Consider the following 14,965-nt stretch of genomic DNA (forward strand, 5'->3'; position numbering starts at 1 on the left):
TCATGAATATTTAACGAGCGCCACATTACGTGCGCGTGCGCAGATAAAAGATGCAGGATCTGCACCACAGAAGATTTATTGATCAGAATAGCAAACATATGATCGATAACTAAGCGATGCCATCTGTATAGGTAGTTGTTTCTCTTGTTAATATTTTTATTTGTGTTTACTCTTAAAAAAAAAAAAAAGACTAAAATCTCAAAACATGTTAATATTTTCTTTAAATTCATCTCTTTGGGTCAAAAATAGAATTAAATGTGTAAGATTGAGATCAATATGTAATCAATAAGCATCATCGTCTATTCAGTTATTGTTATAAATACACTTAAAACAAGAACAGACCTTATACACATTTGAATCATTATTCTGTATAATTAATAAATATATATTTATATGTTTACAGAAATAGTTCAATACAGTAAAACCACAGTACAAGGAAAGGATTATCAGAAAACTATAAAAATGACAAAAAACTTGTATATTAGAAAGCTTTATTCTGTATATCTCAAATATTAAGATTAGTACAAAGATCCAAGAAAAGATCAATAATTTCAATTAAAGCAGACCTGAAATAGAAAATGTGTTTCCTCTATTGAATTATGAGGAACTCATCACTGTGTGATATTTTTTAATATCTTGGCATTAAAGAGCCCATATTATGGGTTTTTGAAAATTCCCCTCCATGTAGTGTGTAACACAGCTCTAAGTGAAGTGAAGTATCCAGCTAAGGCTTAAATCTGTAAGAATACAGTGTTTAAAACTGTTGATTCATCTATAAAAGAGTCGATTCATAGTGCTTCAAACGAGTCGCCTTGATACCGACTCATTAGGTGTTTCGCCATGACGTACGAACGAAACAAAGTTTTTCACGTGCACGCGCAAACCCGGGAGATTTCAAACCTGAGGCCCCGCCCTCTGACGCAGTAACCCAGACACACACACACCCACAAACACACGCACACCCACAAACACACGCACACAAACATGCCGGTCGATTGAAGTCACATTGCAGATGGATATATTGAGTCTCTACCCAAAGATGAAACCTCAGCATTATAGCCAAGCAGTTGGAAACTACTGGAAACTTCTGGAAGCTACATGCTACAAAGAATACTTCATCTGCGTTTGTTAAAGGAAGGATCAGTAACTTACTGATGGACATCAGGATGGGTTTCTTCCATTTCTCAAGTGTAAGTACGTGCGGTTAAAGTTGTTGCCTCGTTGACTCTAGCTTGCAAATGTATTTAGTTGTGATTTGTTACTTGTAACCGCGTGTACTGTATCAGGTTAACTGGATATATTCTCTTATCGCGTGCAAAGTCACGTTAAAAACGCGACGCGTGCTGTTTGTTTATGGAGCTCCGTGCTAGAGTTCTGCTCCCGCGATTTATTCGGAAATTTATTCCCGCGCCGCAGAAATCTGGCGCGGGGACAGCCGCGGGAATAAATTTCCGAATAAATCGCGGGAGCGGTCGGTAACGGGTTTAATTTGGGACGGGAGCTGGCTGTCTAGCAATATCACGGATATTGCTATGCGAATTAGAAAGAGAGAGTCTGCGTGGTGCTTGTGTGTGTGTTAGTGCGCACGCGCGCGTATGAGAGAGAGAGAGAGAGAGAGAGAGAGAGAGAGCGAGCGAACGAACGAACGACAGCTTAGCTGTCTGGACTGTATACTGGGTGATTTTTGGTTGTGTTCTCCGCTCTAGCGGGACCGGGCGCGGCGGGCAGAAAACGGAGCGGGTTCTCAGGCTAAAACCTGGCGGGTGCGGGCGGAAGCGGGAGCGTTGTCATCCGGAGGTGTGTGTGTGTTTTTGTGTGTGTGTGGTATGGCCAGTACACGACTGTCTCCTTCGTTCGGTTATCCGTGGCACTATCCACTCGCCATAGTGTGGCAGCTAAAATCCACGTCTGCACTATCGAGCGTGTATGAACTGTGATTACTTTTTAAATTGCTGATTAGCTATTGGCCATTTCCCTCTCTGACTGAAGGCAGTCGACCAATCGCGACAGACTGTCATCGGTCCAATCAGCGCAGATTAGCTCCGCGCTAAGGAGGGGTTTGGGAACAAATGAATCACTGGACGATTCATACAGGAGTCGCTGGGATAATTAGGTAAAAATAAATGCAGATTATAAGACCATGAAAGTGTTTTTTGACCTTGCATGCATATTAGACTGTTGTTGGAGACCCTTACAACCAGGATATGACCCTATTTCATGTATAATATGGGCTCTTTAATATTTCAAGAAAACGTCAAAACTCATGTGTCCATGCAGTTATTTAAGCCACGCCCACATTTCACCATCCAATCAACAACAACGAAACATTTTATTGTGTAAAAGCTTCATCATTTCCCCCATTGGATAACCAATCGGTTCAGACGATTTTCTCTAAACAACAGTGTAATACATGCAGCAAGACTACATTACCCATGATGCTGCACAGAAAACCCACCAATCAGAGACTCCGAATAAAACAGATCCTTAGCTCCACCCACTCCTAGAAGCCCTGTAAATGATCAAATCAACACTCGGTGTATGTAAATATATATGTTGCACTGAATTTGAAGTGTGACGCTTCTATAAAATAATCAACTATAAATCAGTATTCCTCAGGTCTTCTTAATGTGCTTTGTGGGATTGTAGTTTTCCCCTCAGTAAAGCACAACCGTTGTCTTTTTGTCTGATGTTCATCTACTTCTGTGCTTTAAATAAGTAGTCTGGTGATGTTTGCTTTAGTTTATTGATTATAACATTTTATAAACTGCTTCTTTTTTGGAAAGGCTTTTGATGCACTCGGTACAAAAGTGAGGATCTGTTGGTTTCATTGCACTTTTAATCAGAGTATAAATCACCAAAACTACTATAATGCCATTTTATGCAACCTGATTGTCAATATGAACGTTTAATCTGGCTCTCTCCATCTTTGTAGTGCGTCCAAAACCACATACTTCCCTAATATGCAGTATGTGAAAAACAGTATGCAAGTCCAGTAGTACATCTAAATTCATAGTTTGGTAAAAAAAAGTACTTTAGAAGTACACGGATGGCACTACTATACGTGACATTTATAAATGATAGTAAAACGACGCAACTGTTGCGCACAGGTCATGTGATAATGATGAAATGATAACAACAACAGGTTAAAACACTGTTCAAATAAGTGACGAGTCAAGTGCCGAATGAATCAGAGCACGATAACAAAAAACTAAACGAATGAAAGCAAGTTAATAACGCAAGTAGGCCCACACGAATATGCACGCACAGATTTCCGCAGATTTTAAAGCTGATCAATGCATCTATTTATTCACTTGCGTAAATGTGCATAAGTATATATTTATTCAGATTTTATAATAATTTCAATAATTTTATTACTAATATGCAAATGTTTATATAATACAGTTTGTATAGTAATATTTTCTGTCATTTAGTAGCTGTATTATACGAGAGACTTCGTTTACAAAACAAATGCCTTTGCGTAGTAATTAATAAAATAATAGTCATTATATTTATTTCATGTTTTATGTTTTTAGTTGCGATACTTCCACAATTATTCTGCATAAATCTGCAAATTTCTCGTCAAAATTTTGCGCAGAAATAACAGTTTTCATGAATGTTCGTAAAAGATATGGATTATCAGACATATTTGCACTAGCGAATGCTTCATGGCGCGCATGAAGATGTGATAAAAGCACTAGTTTCCCATTGTTAAATATGAACGCTGCATATTACAGTCGTGTTGATCTGCGCAGCTGCTTTATTTACATCGGTAACCATGGAAACACTACATCACTGCTGTTCACCAGCACCATCTGCTGGCAGAGAGTGAGTCTGCAGCTGCTGTTTCCTTCCCATTTTATATATTAGAACAGTTTCACTAAACTACAAGTGAAAACATTCTGTTATTGCTTCAGATTGTGTAATTATACAGTCTAATCTACATTAACAACTGCTCATGCTGCATCTTAGCTTCATATATAGTGTATTTAAAGGGAAAGAGTCTGACTGTGTTCATGTGAGGAGATTTATTTTATTTGTGTAGCGTATTTGAGGGTTTGGGGTTTGTTTTTAAATAAACGTACAGCAATAGTCTAATAAAAGACCAGCTTTTTATTCACTATGCAATCCTATTTTATTATAAAAACTGAATCTTTGTATAAAAACTGTATCATGAAATTAAAATCGTGAATATGATTGAATTGTCGAGTGAATTGTTACATCCCTACATCAGGGTGGACGTGGCACATCCCGATGCTATTCACACTATATAGGACACACTTTATTAAGAGTCTTTAAGTGTATTTAAGCATGTTTAAATTGAAACGCAGCCTGAGTGTATGTGATTTCGGACGCAGTGTGTTACACATTCAGGAGATCACGCAGGAATTTTCTGCCTTTGCAGGTTTTCGAGGCGGAGGTGAATACACGGAAGCAGATCGAGATAGATGAACATAGGAGGAGGTGCTGGGGGAGGAGTTAAAGGGGGAGGAGTTAGTAGTGGAGGCGGAGTTTGAGTAAGCAAAGGAGGTCGAGTTATATGAAGAGGCGGTGTTGGGGGAAGAGTTAAAGGGGGAGGAGTTAACCCAGGAGGAGGTGTTTGAGGAGGCAACATGGGAGGATTTAACAGAGGAGGAGGTGTTTGATGAGGTAAAGTGGGAGGAGTTATACGAGGGCGTGGTCCTGATGCTGGCGGGAACCGCTCTTGTTGTGGTCACCGCTGGCCGTACAGCAGGAGATGCCCACTCGCTGGAGTCTCTGTACTGGATTAAATACTCCGGGTAGATCTGGTGCTTCTCGAACACCACGAATATAGACGGGTCGCAGACGTCATTCACACAGCTGTCATAGAAGACGGTGTCTCCTCCATCTTTGGACGGAGGCCGCAGGTAGCTGGAGTCTCCTTTGGTGTAGTCGCCCACCAGGATGCGGCAGACGAACATGGAGCGCGTGCCCGAGTTGTTGGTGTAGCTGTGAGAATATTTGGCATCCCTGGCAAAATAACTGCCTGCAGAAAGACATCAGTCATGAGTTCAGCTCATAGTCTGGTCCTAATATTGTCATAATGATGTAGTGGGGCTGTTAAAAATATAGACTACACTACTGATCAGTACTAATATGAGAAAACTGTCCGCTTGAGTATGTTCATAACACCTTCAAAGTCACCACACAGACATGAAAATGACATGTTTAACCTTGATGATTGCCAATCTTGGATACTTTGGTGCACAGATTTAAAGCAGACCCTATACTGCCTCTTTCTAAAGGATTAAATAAGTCTCTGATGAGTGTGTAGTGGAGTTTGAGCTGAGAACAGCACACAGATGATGAAGCTAAGACTTTCAGGCTTTGATCCTTATTGTGGCGTTTTGGTGACTGTCACTTTAAATTCAAATGAGATTTTACAAAGAGGGCGGAGCTATAAGCGCCTGTGTGTCAGCATAATGGCAGATCACAAACTCTAATATCGGACGGCTGCTTCTCACTCAGGGCTCTTTATGCTAATGAGATAGAGATGGTCACTAGTGGGCGGGGCTTTGATGACACGTACAAAGGGAGAATGCCAATCAAAGTGTTTCTGCAGACCGTTTATATCAAGTCTGATTACAACAAATGAAACCAATTCATTAGTGAGATGGAGATATTCACACACCGCTGACACACAACTGGGTTTAAACCCCTTATAAATATCATTTGTTTGCATAATATCTCCCTTTTACGACTTTTTAAGACACCCTGAATGTCAATATTATCATTAAATAATGCTGACCGCACACCCCTAGTCTCATGCAGCCTTATTAGTTACGCTATTCTCCGAGCTTCACCTTTCCCGTAGGCGGTCCCGTTGACTCCACAGATCCTCCAGTCAAAGTTGTTCAGGCAGATTGTGTCCACGAATTTGGAGTCGGTGCCGTGGAAGAGCTGCTTCTCGGACACATCTCTGCCTCTGCTGTTCTTCTTCATGCAGTCCTTCTGCCTGCAGGACACGCAAACACATGGAAACCATCATCTTATGCAGATAAATCGGTGCTCATTCATGTGGAAGTCATACAGTGTAAATTACCAGAGAGAATTGCAGATGTGTCGCCTATGAAATATTTGGCATGCTACACTGTAAAAACGGCTTCTTCTTTAGACGTTTAGTCTTATTTCTGGTCTGAATATCTACAAACTCTTAAATCAAGAAGCATTTTATAGACAAGCAACACATCTAGTCTTGTTTTCAGAAATAATGAACTAAAATTAAGCAATTGTTGTCATTAAAACGAGCAAAATAATCTGCCAATAAGGGAAGAAATATAATCGTATGTCAAAGAGAAAAACAAGACTACTATTTTAGGATTATTCACAGTGTAGCTCCTCCCCTTTTTAAAAATCAGCCAATAGCGTGCTGTTTTTACTCCCAGCTCTGCCAACGAGAGGTTAAGCTCAAGCACATCAAATGAACAGCCAATGATAAAAAAGGGGCGGGGCATTCCAGACACTAGAGAGCATCTGATTGGTCAGAAGATCTACTATAAGACAACATCAAAATAAAGCATTCATGATTTAGAAGGAAGAGAAAAACTGCATGATTAAGACGTTTATATCAGGTTTATTTCATCCTAATGGGAATTTGAGCACACTAGATTATATATATCCTTAAAACTAACATTTATATCCCTTTATTTTGAGTTCACGATGACTTTAAACATGACAGAAATGTGAATGGTGTGTTGAGATGATTGACAGGACACGGAACTATGCAACAGGACACTGTTACGCTCCTGTTACGCAGTCAAAATGTCTTCAAAGCAGGTGCACACAACTTTCAGGATGTTATATAAGTCAGTGCTGTGATGGACTCACCACTGGAACACCTCCCACAATGCTTTGTTCTGGATCCTCTCGATATTCTGGATGGTGAATCCCCGCATGGTGCGGTTGAACAGCTCCTGTATTTTGATGAATTCGGCTGTGGTTTTTGTCAGCTGCACTCTCTGCGTCAACACACATATAGAGTTATATACCAAACTCATCACTATATATATATATATATATCACTCATAACCTGCACATCTGATTGTTTGTGACTGTATATTTGCATTTACACTGCACACGTTGGCATTGATAGACAGCTGTGATAATGAAAGAGCGCTCTCTTCTCTGCTCCTGTCTTTAATCTGCTGATTGGCTGTCAGTGTTTTACTGGATTCTAATTGGCTGTCAGTGTTTCATTCTTCCTCAGCTGGTAAACACTGTCACACATTATTACACCTATATCTTTATAGTGATGGTGTTTGTTGTGAACGAGAGTCTTTATAGTCCTCAAACCTTGCATCCCGTTTCAGGAGTCAGCGCTTTGTCCCAGTGCTCCGGCAGAGTCTTGAAGCTGATTGGTGCTCGTTTCCTGAGAGCACAGGAGGAGATATCAGAGATTAATCAGCATTCATAGAGTCTGACAGAGAGAAGGAGTGTGCAGTCATCCTCACGTGCTCTTGATCGTCTTCACATCTGCGGCGGAGACGAATTTGGGGCGGCGTCTGATCACTTTTTTGGTTTTGTACTGCTTGTTTGTTTGGATCATGTCTGAGGAGAAGGACAGATTCACTATATATTAGTCCTGAACACCAGGCCTGTGCAATATGATGATATATGTGTCGTGTGGATGAATTAAAGAGTCTGCCGTTTGATATTACGCTGTAGTGTTTATGCACTTTATATTAAGATGCAGTCCTGTACAGGTGTCCAATTTAGATAGACCATTCATTCAGGTGAACGGACAGATCTGGCTATATATACATGCTATATATCACTATCCGGATATGAGATTATTGGAGGATTTTTGGAGGACAGTAAGTGTGCCAGTGTGATGATGAGATGTGTGTGTTTACCCTGGAAGCTGAGCGTGTACGTCTGTGACCCGGCGCTGAACTCCAGCACTGCGCTCTGGTCCGCCTGATATTTCTGCTCCAGCTCTGCACTGGTGATGGAGGATATCTTATGGCCGCCGTCCGCGCTGGCGTACTGGATCCAGTTTCCAAACTCGTCCTCCCAGAACCAGAGCCACTCGGTGGTCAGGATGAAGGAGGGCTGGAGGACAGAGGACACCGTGGAGAGACGCCGCACCGCCACACAGCCCTGCGTCATGGTGTCGAAACACACCGGGAACCGCCCAGAGCTTGCAGGAGCACAGAAACCACACTCATTCACTCACTGCTGAATGCACATCTACAGTGATGATGTTCATTTATATTAAAACAATGCAAAACAAGACTGAAGTTGTGCTGTAAGTTGACATAACTATACGTTGTTGCACGCAGTTCCCCAATATGAGGATAAACAGAGCTGCACTGCATATATAATATTTTATTACTTAAACACACGCAGGCATATATATATATATAAATATAAAGAGAGATTTTAGTAAACTAAATTAAAGCAAAATGCAAATAAAATAATATTATTATTAAATATACAATACGACAGAATAAGTAAAAGTCAATAAATTTAATGAAAATAATAAATATAGAATGCATTTTAGTGAATTTAGAGGAAAATGCGCCCTCCTGTGGTAAAATTCGAAAATGACAGAAAATAAAATACTGAACAGCATTAAACACAAAATTGACAGAAAAATGATACAATATATAATATAATATAATATTATTAAATATAAAATAATTTAATATAAGATAATAAATATAATATAATACAATATAATAAAAAATATAATATAATAAAAATACAATAATATAATATAATATAATACAATATAATATAATATAATACAATATAATTTAATATAATACAATACAATATTATATAATATAATATAAAATAGTACAATATAATATAATATAATATAATACAATATAATATAATATAATATAAAAAAGTGAAATACAGTTAATCAAATACTGTACAGCATTACATACAAAAAACTGCCACAAAATAATATAATATAATATAATACAATATAATATAATATAATATAATATAATATAATATAATATAATATAATATAATATAATATAATATAATATAATATGACATAATATACCCTAAACTGTTATAATATAATATAAACTGGTAGTAAAATACTATTTTTTTGTAATTTTAACAATTAAAAAATAGTTAAATATATAATAGAATCTAGCAAACTAAATTAAACTAAACTAGAATTATTTATAAAAATATTATGAACAAAATGCAATACAACATAATAAACAAAAATCAATTAATTAAATAAAAATATTAAATATAAAATGGCGTTAATAAATTTAGGCTATTATATACATATATTCCTTATGCTATATACACAGTAGCCTAGGTAGGTCTACAATTATATCCCTGAATGTCCAGAATGAAGCAGGTCGTCTGCAGTATTGACGATAGAGACCCGTCCCCTCAACAACAAAAAACTTTGGATTTACGCAAATTACAGGGGTCGGAAAATACAGAAATCTCTATTTATACGGAAGAATCACATCCCGGAGCTGTGCTATATGTTAAAGCACTTCTCCTGTGTGAATCCCCAACTCACACACACACCTGTATATATTAGTAGGATCACAGTAATCTTTCTCGATGGCCTCGTTGTCAGGAAGAGCTTTCCACACTGATCCCTCCTTAACTTCCCATTTATACGGCAGAATGGAGTGCTCCCTCCTGCACGTGCCTAAAACACGAGTCAACATGACCCAGTGATTCAGTGAACACGACTCAGGGATTCAGACGAGGACAGAACTGAACTGATCTTACCGCCGTGTTTGCAGTGTCCTTTGATGAAGTACATGCAGATCTCACTTTTCTCTGAAAGAAAAGACACACAGTTCAGAATAATCAAAACACTGAATTAGTGTGTGTGTGTGTGTGTGTGTGTGTGTGTGTGTGTGTCTGTGTGTCTGTGTGTGTGTGTGTGGGTGTGTGGGTGTGGGTGTGAGGGTGAGTTAGTTGATAAGCACAAAATAACTGACAGAAAAATAATATAATACAACATAATATAACATAAAACAAATTAATTGATTGAAAAGTTTTAATATATGGAATATAAAGTATAGTGAAATAAAATAAAAAATATATTATATATATATATACTTTTCGATAGAATAAGCAAAAATGAATGAATAAAATAAAGATATTAAATATAATATGTATTTTAGTAAATGTAGAGGAAATGCGCCCTCCTGTGGTGAACTTCGCGAATGACAGAAAATCAAATACTGTACATCATTAAATACAAAACAACTGACAGAAAAATAATACAATATAATATAATTTAAACAAAATAGTAAAATAAAAATTAAAGAATAAAAATGTAAATATCCAGAATATTCTTGTAAACTTAACTAAAGCTTAAAAAAATTACAATTATTATAAACAAAAATAGAACAGAATAAGCAAAAATCTATTTAATTAAATAAAAATATTAAACATAAAATGGCTTTTAATAAAATTAGATCAAATTTTCAAATTGCAGAAAATAAAATAATGTACAGCATTACACAAAATAACAAATAATAGTATAATTAAATATTATATAATACAAAAAACACAAATAATATAATGTAATATAATATAATATAAAATAATATAATATAATATAACATAATATAAAATAATATAATATAATATAACATAATATAAAATAATATAATATAATATAATATAATATGATATAATATAATATAATATAATATAATATAATATAATATAATATAATATAATATAATATAATATAATATAACATAATATAACATAATATAATGTAATATAATATAATATGATATAATATATCATAACATAATATAATATAATATAATATAATATAATATAATATAATATAATATAATATAATATAACATAATATAACATAATATAATGTAATATAATATAATATGATATAATATATCATAACATAATATAATATAATATAATATAATATAATATAATATAATATAATATAATATAATATAATATAATATAGTAATACAAATGAACTAATTGAAACGTTTTTAAAATGTGAATTAGTGAATTCTAGTAAAAATAAAATTAAATAAAACAATCAAAAAAAACACACACACACACACACACACACTTTTAGTGAATTTGTGAGTGTGTGTTACCAGTGTAAGTGTGCTGAGTCGCCTCAGTTTCTCTGTTGGCTGCAGTAAACTCCACACTGGATGACCTGCGGTTGTTCACATTCGGGCCTCTCCTGTTGTTTGGAGCCGTGTTTGGTTTGTTCCTGTTGGTCCGCCGCAGGGCCTCGATGTTGGAGTACAGATCCTTCATCAGGGCCATGAGCTCAGTAGGGACGCCGCGGTCCTGCAGCGTCTTCAGCGGATGCGGTTCGTAGAAGTCGTGAGCGCGCGTGCAGTCGCAGTGACCCTGCAGGTAGCGCTCGCAGATGTGCAGCCGCTTACAGGCCTCCGCGTCCAGACAGCGGCCGTACTCACCCACGCCATTATTATAGGAGTGACACACCTGAGAAACACACCTGCTTCATTAGACCACTGCTGGTTAGACCACTGTAGACCCCAGTATCTGACATCAGTATCTAATTCAGGCAAACTCATGCTAATAAATCTGATCCGGAAGCAGATCAGGTTAACATTAGTGTGTGATGGAATAGATTATATTATTGACCTCGAACTGTAGTGTGTGTGTGTGTGTGTGTGTGTGTGTGCTCACCGCCGGCAGGAGTGTGTTGTCGCTCTGCAGAAGCAGGATCCGCAGCTCTTTCAGGTCGAGTGTGTTCAGGCCGTTAGCCATCAGAACCATCAGATTATGAGCAGAATCGAGATCATGACTGAAGCGGCATCCTCTCCTGTGGAGCAAAACACAGTCATCACGCTTCTGAGCTCAATCTGACTCAGAGCAGGGGTCACCAAACTTTATGAAACTGACAGCTACTTCTTGGGTACAGATTAATGTTGGTGACCCCTGGTTTAGAGTTACAATCATCAAACTCATCATTTCTTTAAGGAGTACCGCAGGGTTCAGTACTCGGACTGTTGCTTTTCACATCGCATCTGAATCCCGGTGAGGATTTCATCAGAAGCGGTTCATTTCTGCTGCTGAGAGGATGTGTGTCTGCATCATAATGTCTCTAGGATTAAATGTGAAGCAATACTGTAATCAATCTGCAGCCCTGACACGGTCACTGATGCTGTTATCAGTTTAGTTTCAGCTCATGCATGATTGTGCTCCATCATATCCAGTGACGTGTGCCCGCATGACAGATTCAGGGTGTGGTTTGCTTCACACACACACACACACACACACACACACACAAACACACACACCTATGACAACCAGATTAAGAATGTAAACATCAAATCATTGTAGCGACTGCACAATCGAGTTTAATAAACTATATGACTATACTGCAGCAGCTTCACTACAGTGATGGTGTGGGTGTTCTGATGTACATCTGCTCCAGGATGGAGTAACACATGTCCTTTCTCACGTCTTTATGATTATTAATAAAGTTGTTTGAATTTACCCAGCCAGATCAGCCTTGGGTAAAAAACAGAGTGTACTTTGTGTGTGTGCGTGTGTGATCTATTCATTTGGGGACCATTTCACAGGTCTGGGGTCAGCTCTGAACAGTCTAGTCACTGTCTGACTTTTGTGTGCTTGTTCAGAATTGTATGCACACACACACACACACACACACACACACACACACACATGTTGAAATTTAAAGTCTATCTGTGTTTTAACCAGTCAGGTCAAACACCTGTATGTACAGTATGACGCAGTTATTGACGTTATGTGAGAGTATAATTGTTGATGTTTTGAGATTGAAAGCAGAGCTGCGTATGAACTCTGTGTGAGTGTTGAAGCTGGCCTCTGCTGATGAAACTACACTATCTTCAAATGGATCTCTGACTGCGGCTCTTCTTCATCTGACAGACTGGGCATTTTTGGGTTCAAACTGTTGGTTCCTCATACAACAGTAAACTGTGGTGTGTTGTAGTATAATATACCCTACGGTTGTCGTAAAATACCAACACAACAGATTAATGTAAATACTTAATTAGCATTTAATTAAGCATATTTAGTTTCCGTGTGGGAATACCGAATACAGTTTTCGCAACCTTATGTAATCATAAATACTTCAAAATTCCCGCAAGATTAGTGTTTAAAGATGACTTTGTGGTATAAGTGAAGATGTCAAGAGATATGAAAAGTCAAAGCAAGAGACTGATTTACTTTATTTGGTTTCATATTTTGAGATCTTCCATGCATTATCTAATGTATTTTTATTTGTTATTGTATTATTTCACTATATATATTTCTATTGTAGTTATTATTATTATTAATAATAATGTGGATGTGAAGACTGTAAATGTAAATTGATTGTTATCTCAGTCTTTTTGTGTAATTCTCGTCTGTCTGTTTTTGTTCCAGCATTGTCAACAATACAAGACTCGTGAGTCATTTGATTCATGACTCCCTATATGCCTTCCGTGATCATTTGAATCATAATTAATAATTTCTAAATAGTTACTGTGCTACCATAGCAACTGTATAATTACCAAAACAGATGAATGCAGGTATCTTTCTGTAGTATGGTTCAGTATTTTTCTTCATGTGAGGATACTAAATCAACCGTAGGCTACACAATAGGGAAGTGACTCGTGAGTCATTTGATTTATGACTCCCTATGCCTTCAGTGATTACTTAAATCATAATTAATATTTAATCAAGGGTTATGATAGCAACTGTAGAATTGCCAAAATTATAGATTAAATCAACTACTTCACTATTGTATAATTCAGTATTACTATGTTTTCATACGGGAAGTCAAGTGACTCGCGAGTCATTTGATGTATGACTCCCTAGATAATTCGAATCTATCGGGTTTTAAAAACAGTTCAATTCAATAAACAGTATATTTTAGTTAATAAGCAGATCTACCTTCCTCTGTCGAAACGGCAAAACCCGAACAGAAAGCCTTTGCACAGGTGCAGGTTGTCGCAGGCGGGGCAGTTCTGAATCCGACACAGGCGCACTTTGGTACGGACGATGACTCGCTTCTGTCCGCTGAAGAAGCCGACCGTGCAGTTCTCACTGCGGCTGATGAGCACATCCAGGACATCCTGAGCCTCATCATACATGCCCAGAGCAGACAGCAGGTCCGCATAGGCGATGGAGCCGTTATTAGCGCAGATATTCTTAATAATCGCCGCCTCCGTCATGCTGCACAACCGAGTCTGGAGCAGTTCAGTTCAGTTCAGTTCATCATCTGATTCTGACGGCGGACAACACGAAAGGAAAACGAAACTTAAAGGTTAGAAGGGATACAGCTGCGCGTCATTTTTGTGACAATGTAGAATAATAAATATAATTTTTACATTACCGTGATGGTTGAAATAAGGATAAGGGTTTTTAAAATACAAGTTAATGGGTAATTTGATAAATAATAATATTCATAATTATCGTTGACTTCCGGCCGCAGCTGTATCCCTTCTACCATCAACCCTTTAAGCAAACAGTTTAGAAGGGATACAGCAAAGTCGCAGTAATATAATATATTCCTTTAAAATCTGTTTTAACACATTTTCAATGTTTTTAATGATTTTGTCTGTGTTGTTTTTCATTTCTGATACTTTCATTTTGTTTCTTTTATTCAATTGTTTATGTAAGTAAAGCACTTTGAATTACTCGTGTGTGAAATGTGCTATATAAATAAACTTTCCTTAAATAATATTTTTACATGTATGTGAGGGTTGAGGTAGATGTTAATTAAAATACAATTTAATGGGTAATTTAATAAATAATATCATTTTCAGACTGTTGAGCCATTCTAGCAACAGCCGCAGAAGTCTAGAAGGGATACAGCTGCGGATACTCACGTCACATGACATTATCATAATTTCTGCCACACCGCACAACAATAAATAATATTTTTACATTATTGTGAGGGTTAGGTTTAGTGTTAGGTAGATGTAGATGTTAATAAAATACAACATAA

The 14,965-nt window shown here is 37.2% G+C and overlaps 1 protein-coding gene across 3 annotated transcripts; it reads right to left on the bottom strand.

Annotated features, from left to right (window-relative positions):
* Positions 1–474: 474 nt before the first annotated feature.
* Positions 475–14,250, bottom strand: si:ch73-252i11.1. Of its 3 annotated transcripts, XR_015482014.1 has the most exons (13): positions 13,909–14,250; positions 11,674–11,809; positions 11,106–11,466; positions 9,742–9,792; positions 9,532–9,658; positions 7,872–8,158; positions 7,470–7,566; positions 7,312–7,387; positions 6,847–6,977; positions 5,823–5,974; positions 3,141–5,005; positions 2,233–2,950; positions 475–635 (listed from the first exon to the last, which is right to left on the bottom strand). XR_015482014.1 is itself a non-coding variant. In NM_001327797.3 (11 exons), exons 1-11 carry the CDS (start codon positions 14,187–14,189, stop codon positions 4,368–4,370), a joined length of 2,337 nt encoding a protein of 778 aa, NP_001314726.3. In that variant the 5' UTR covers positions 14,190–14,238; the 3' UTR covers positions 2,236–4,367. The 3 variants fall into 3 exon arrangements, 1 of the variants encoding a protein (NP_001314726.3); XR_015482013.1 differs by having other exon boundaries at positions 2,233–5,005; NM_001327797.3 differs by lacking the exon at positions 475–635 and having other exon boundaries at positions 2,236–5,005; positions 13,909–14,238.
* Between the last annotated feature and the right edge of the window lie 715 nt (positions 14,251–14,965).

This window comes from Danio rerio, chromosome 4, assembly GCF_052040795.2.
Source record: "Danio rerio strain M-AB ecotype USA chromosome 4, GRCz13ab, whole genome shotgun sequence".
In the NCBI taxonomy this organism is placed as follows: Eukaryota; Metazoa; Chordata; class Actinopteri; order Cypriniformes; family Danionidae; genus Danio; species Danio rerio.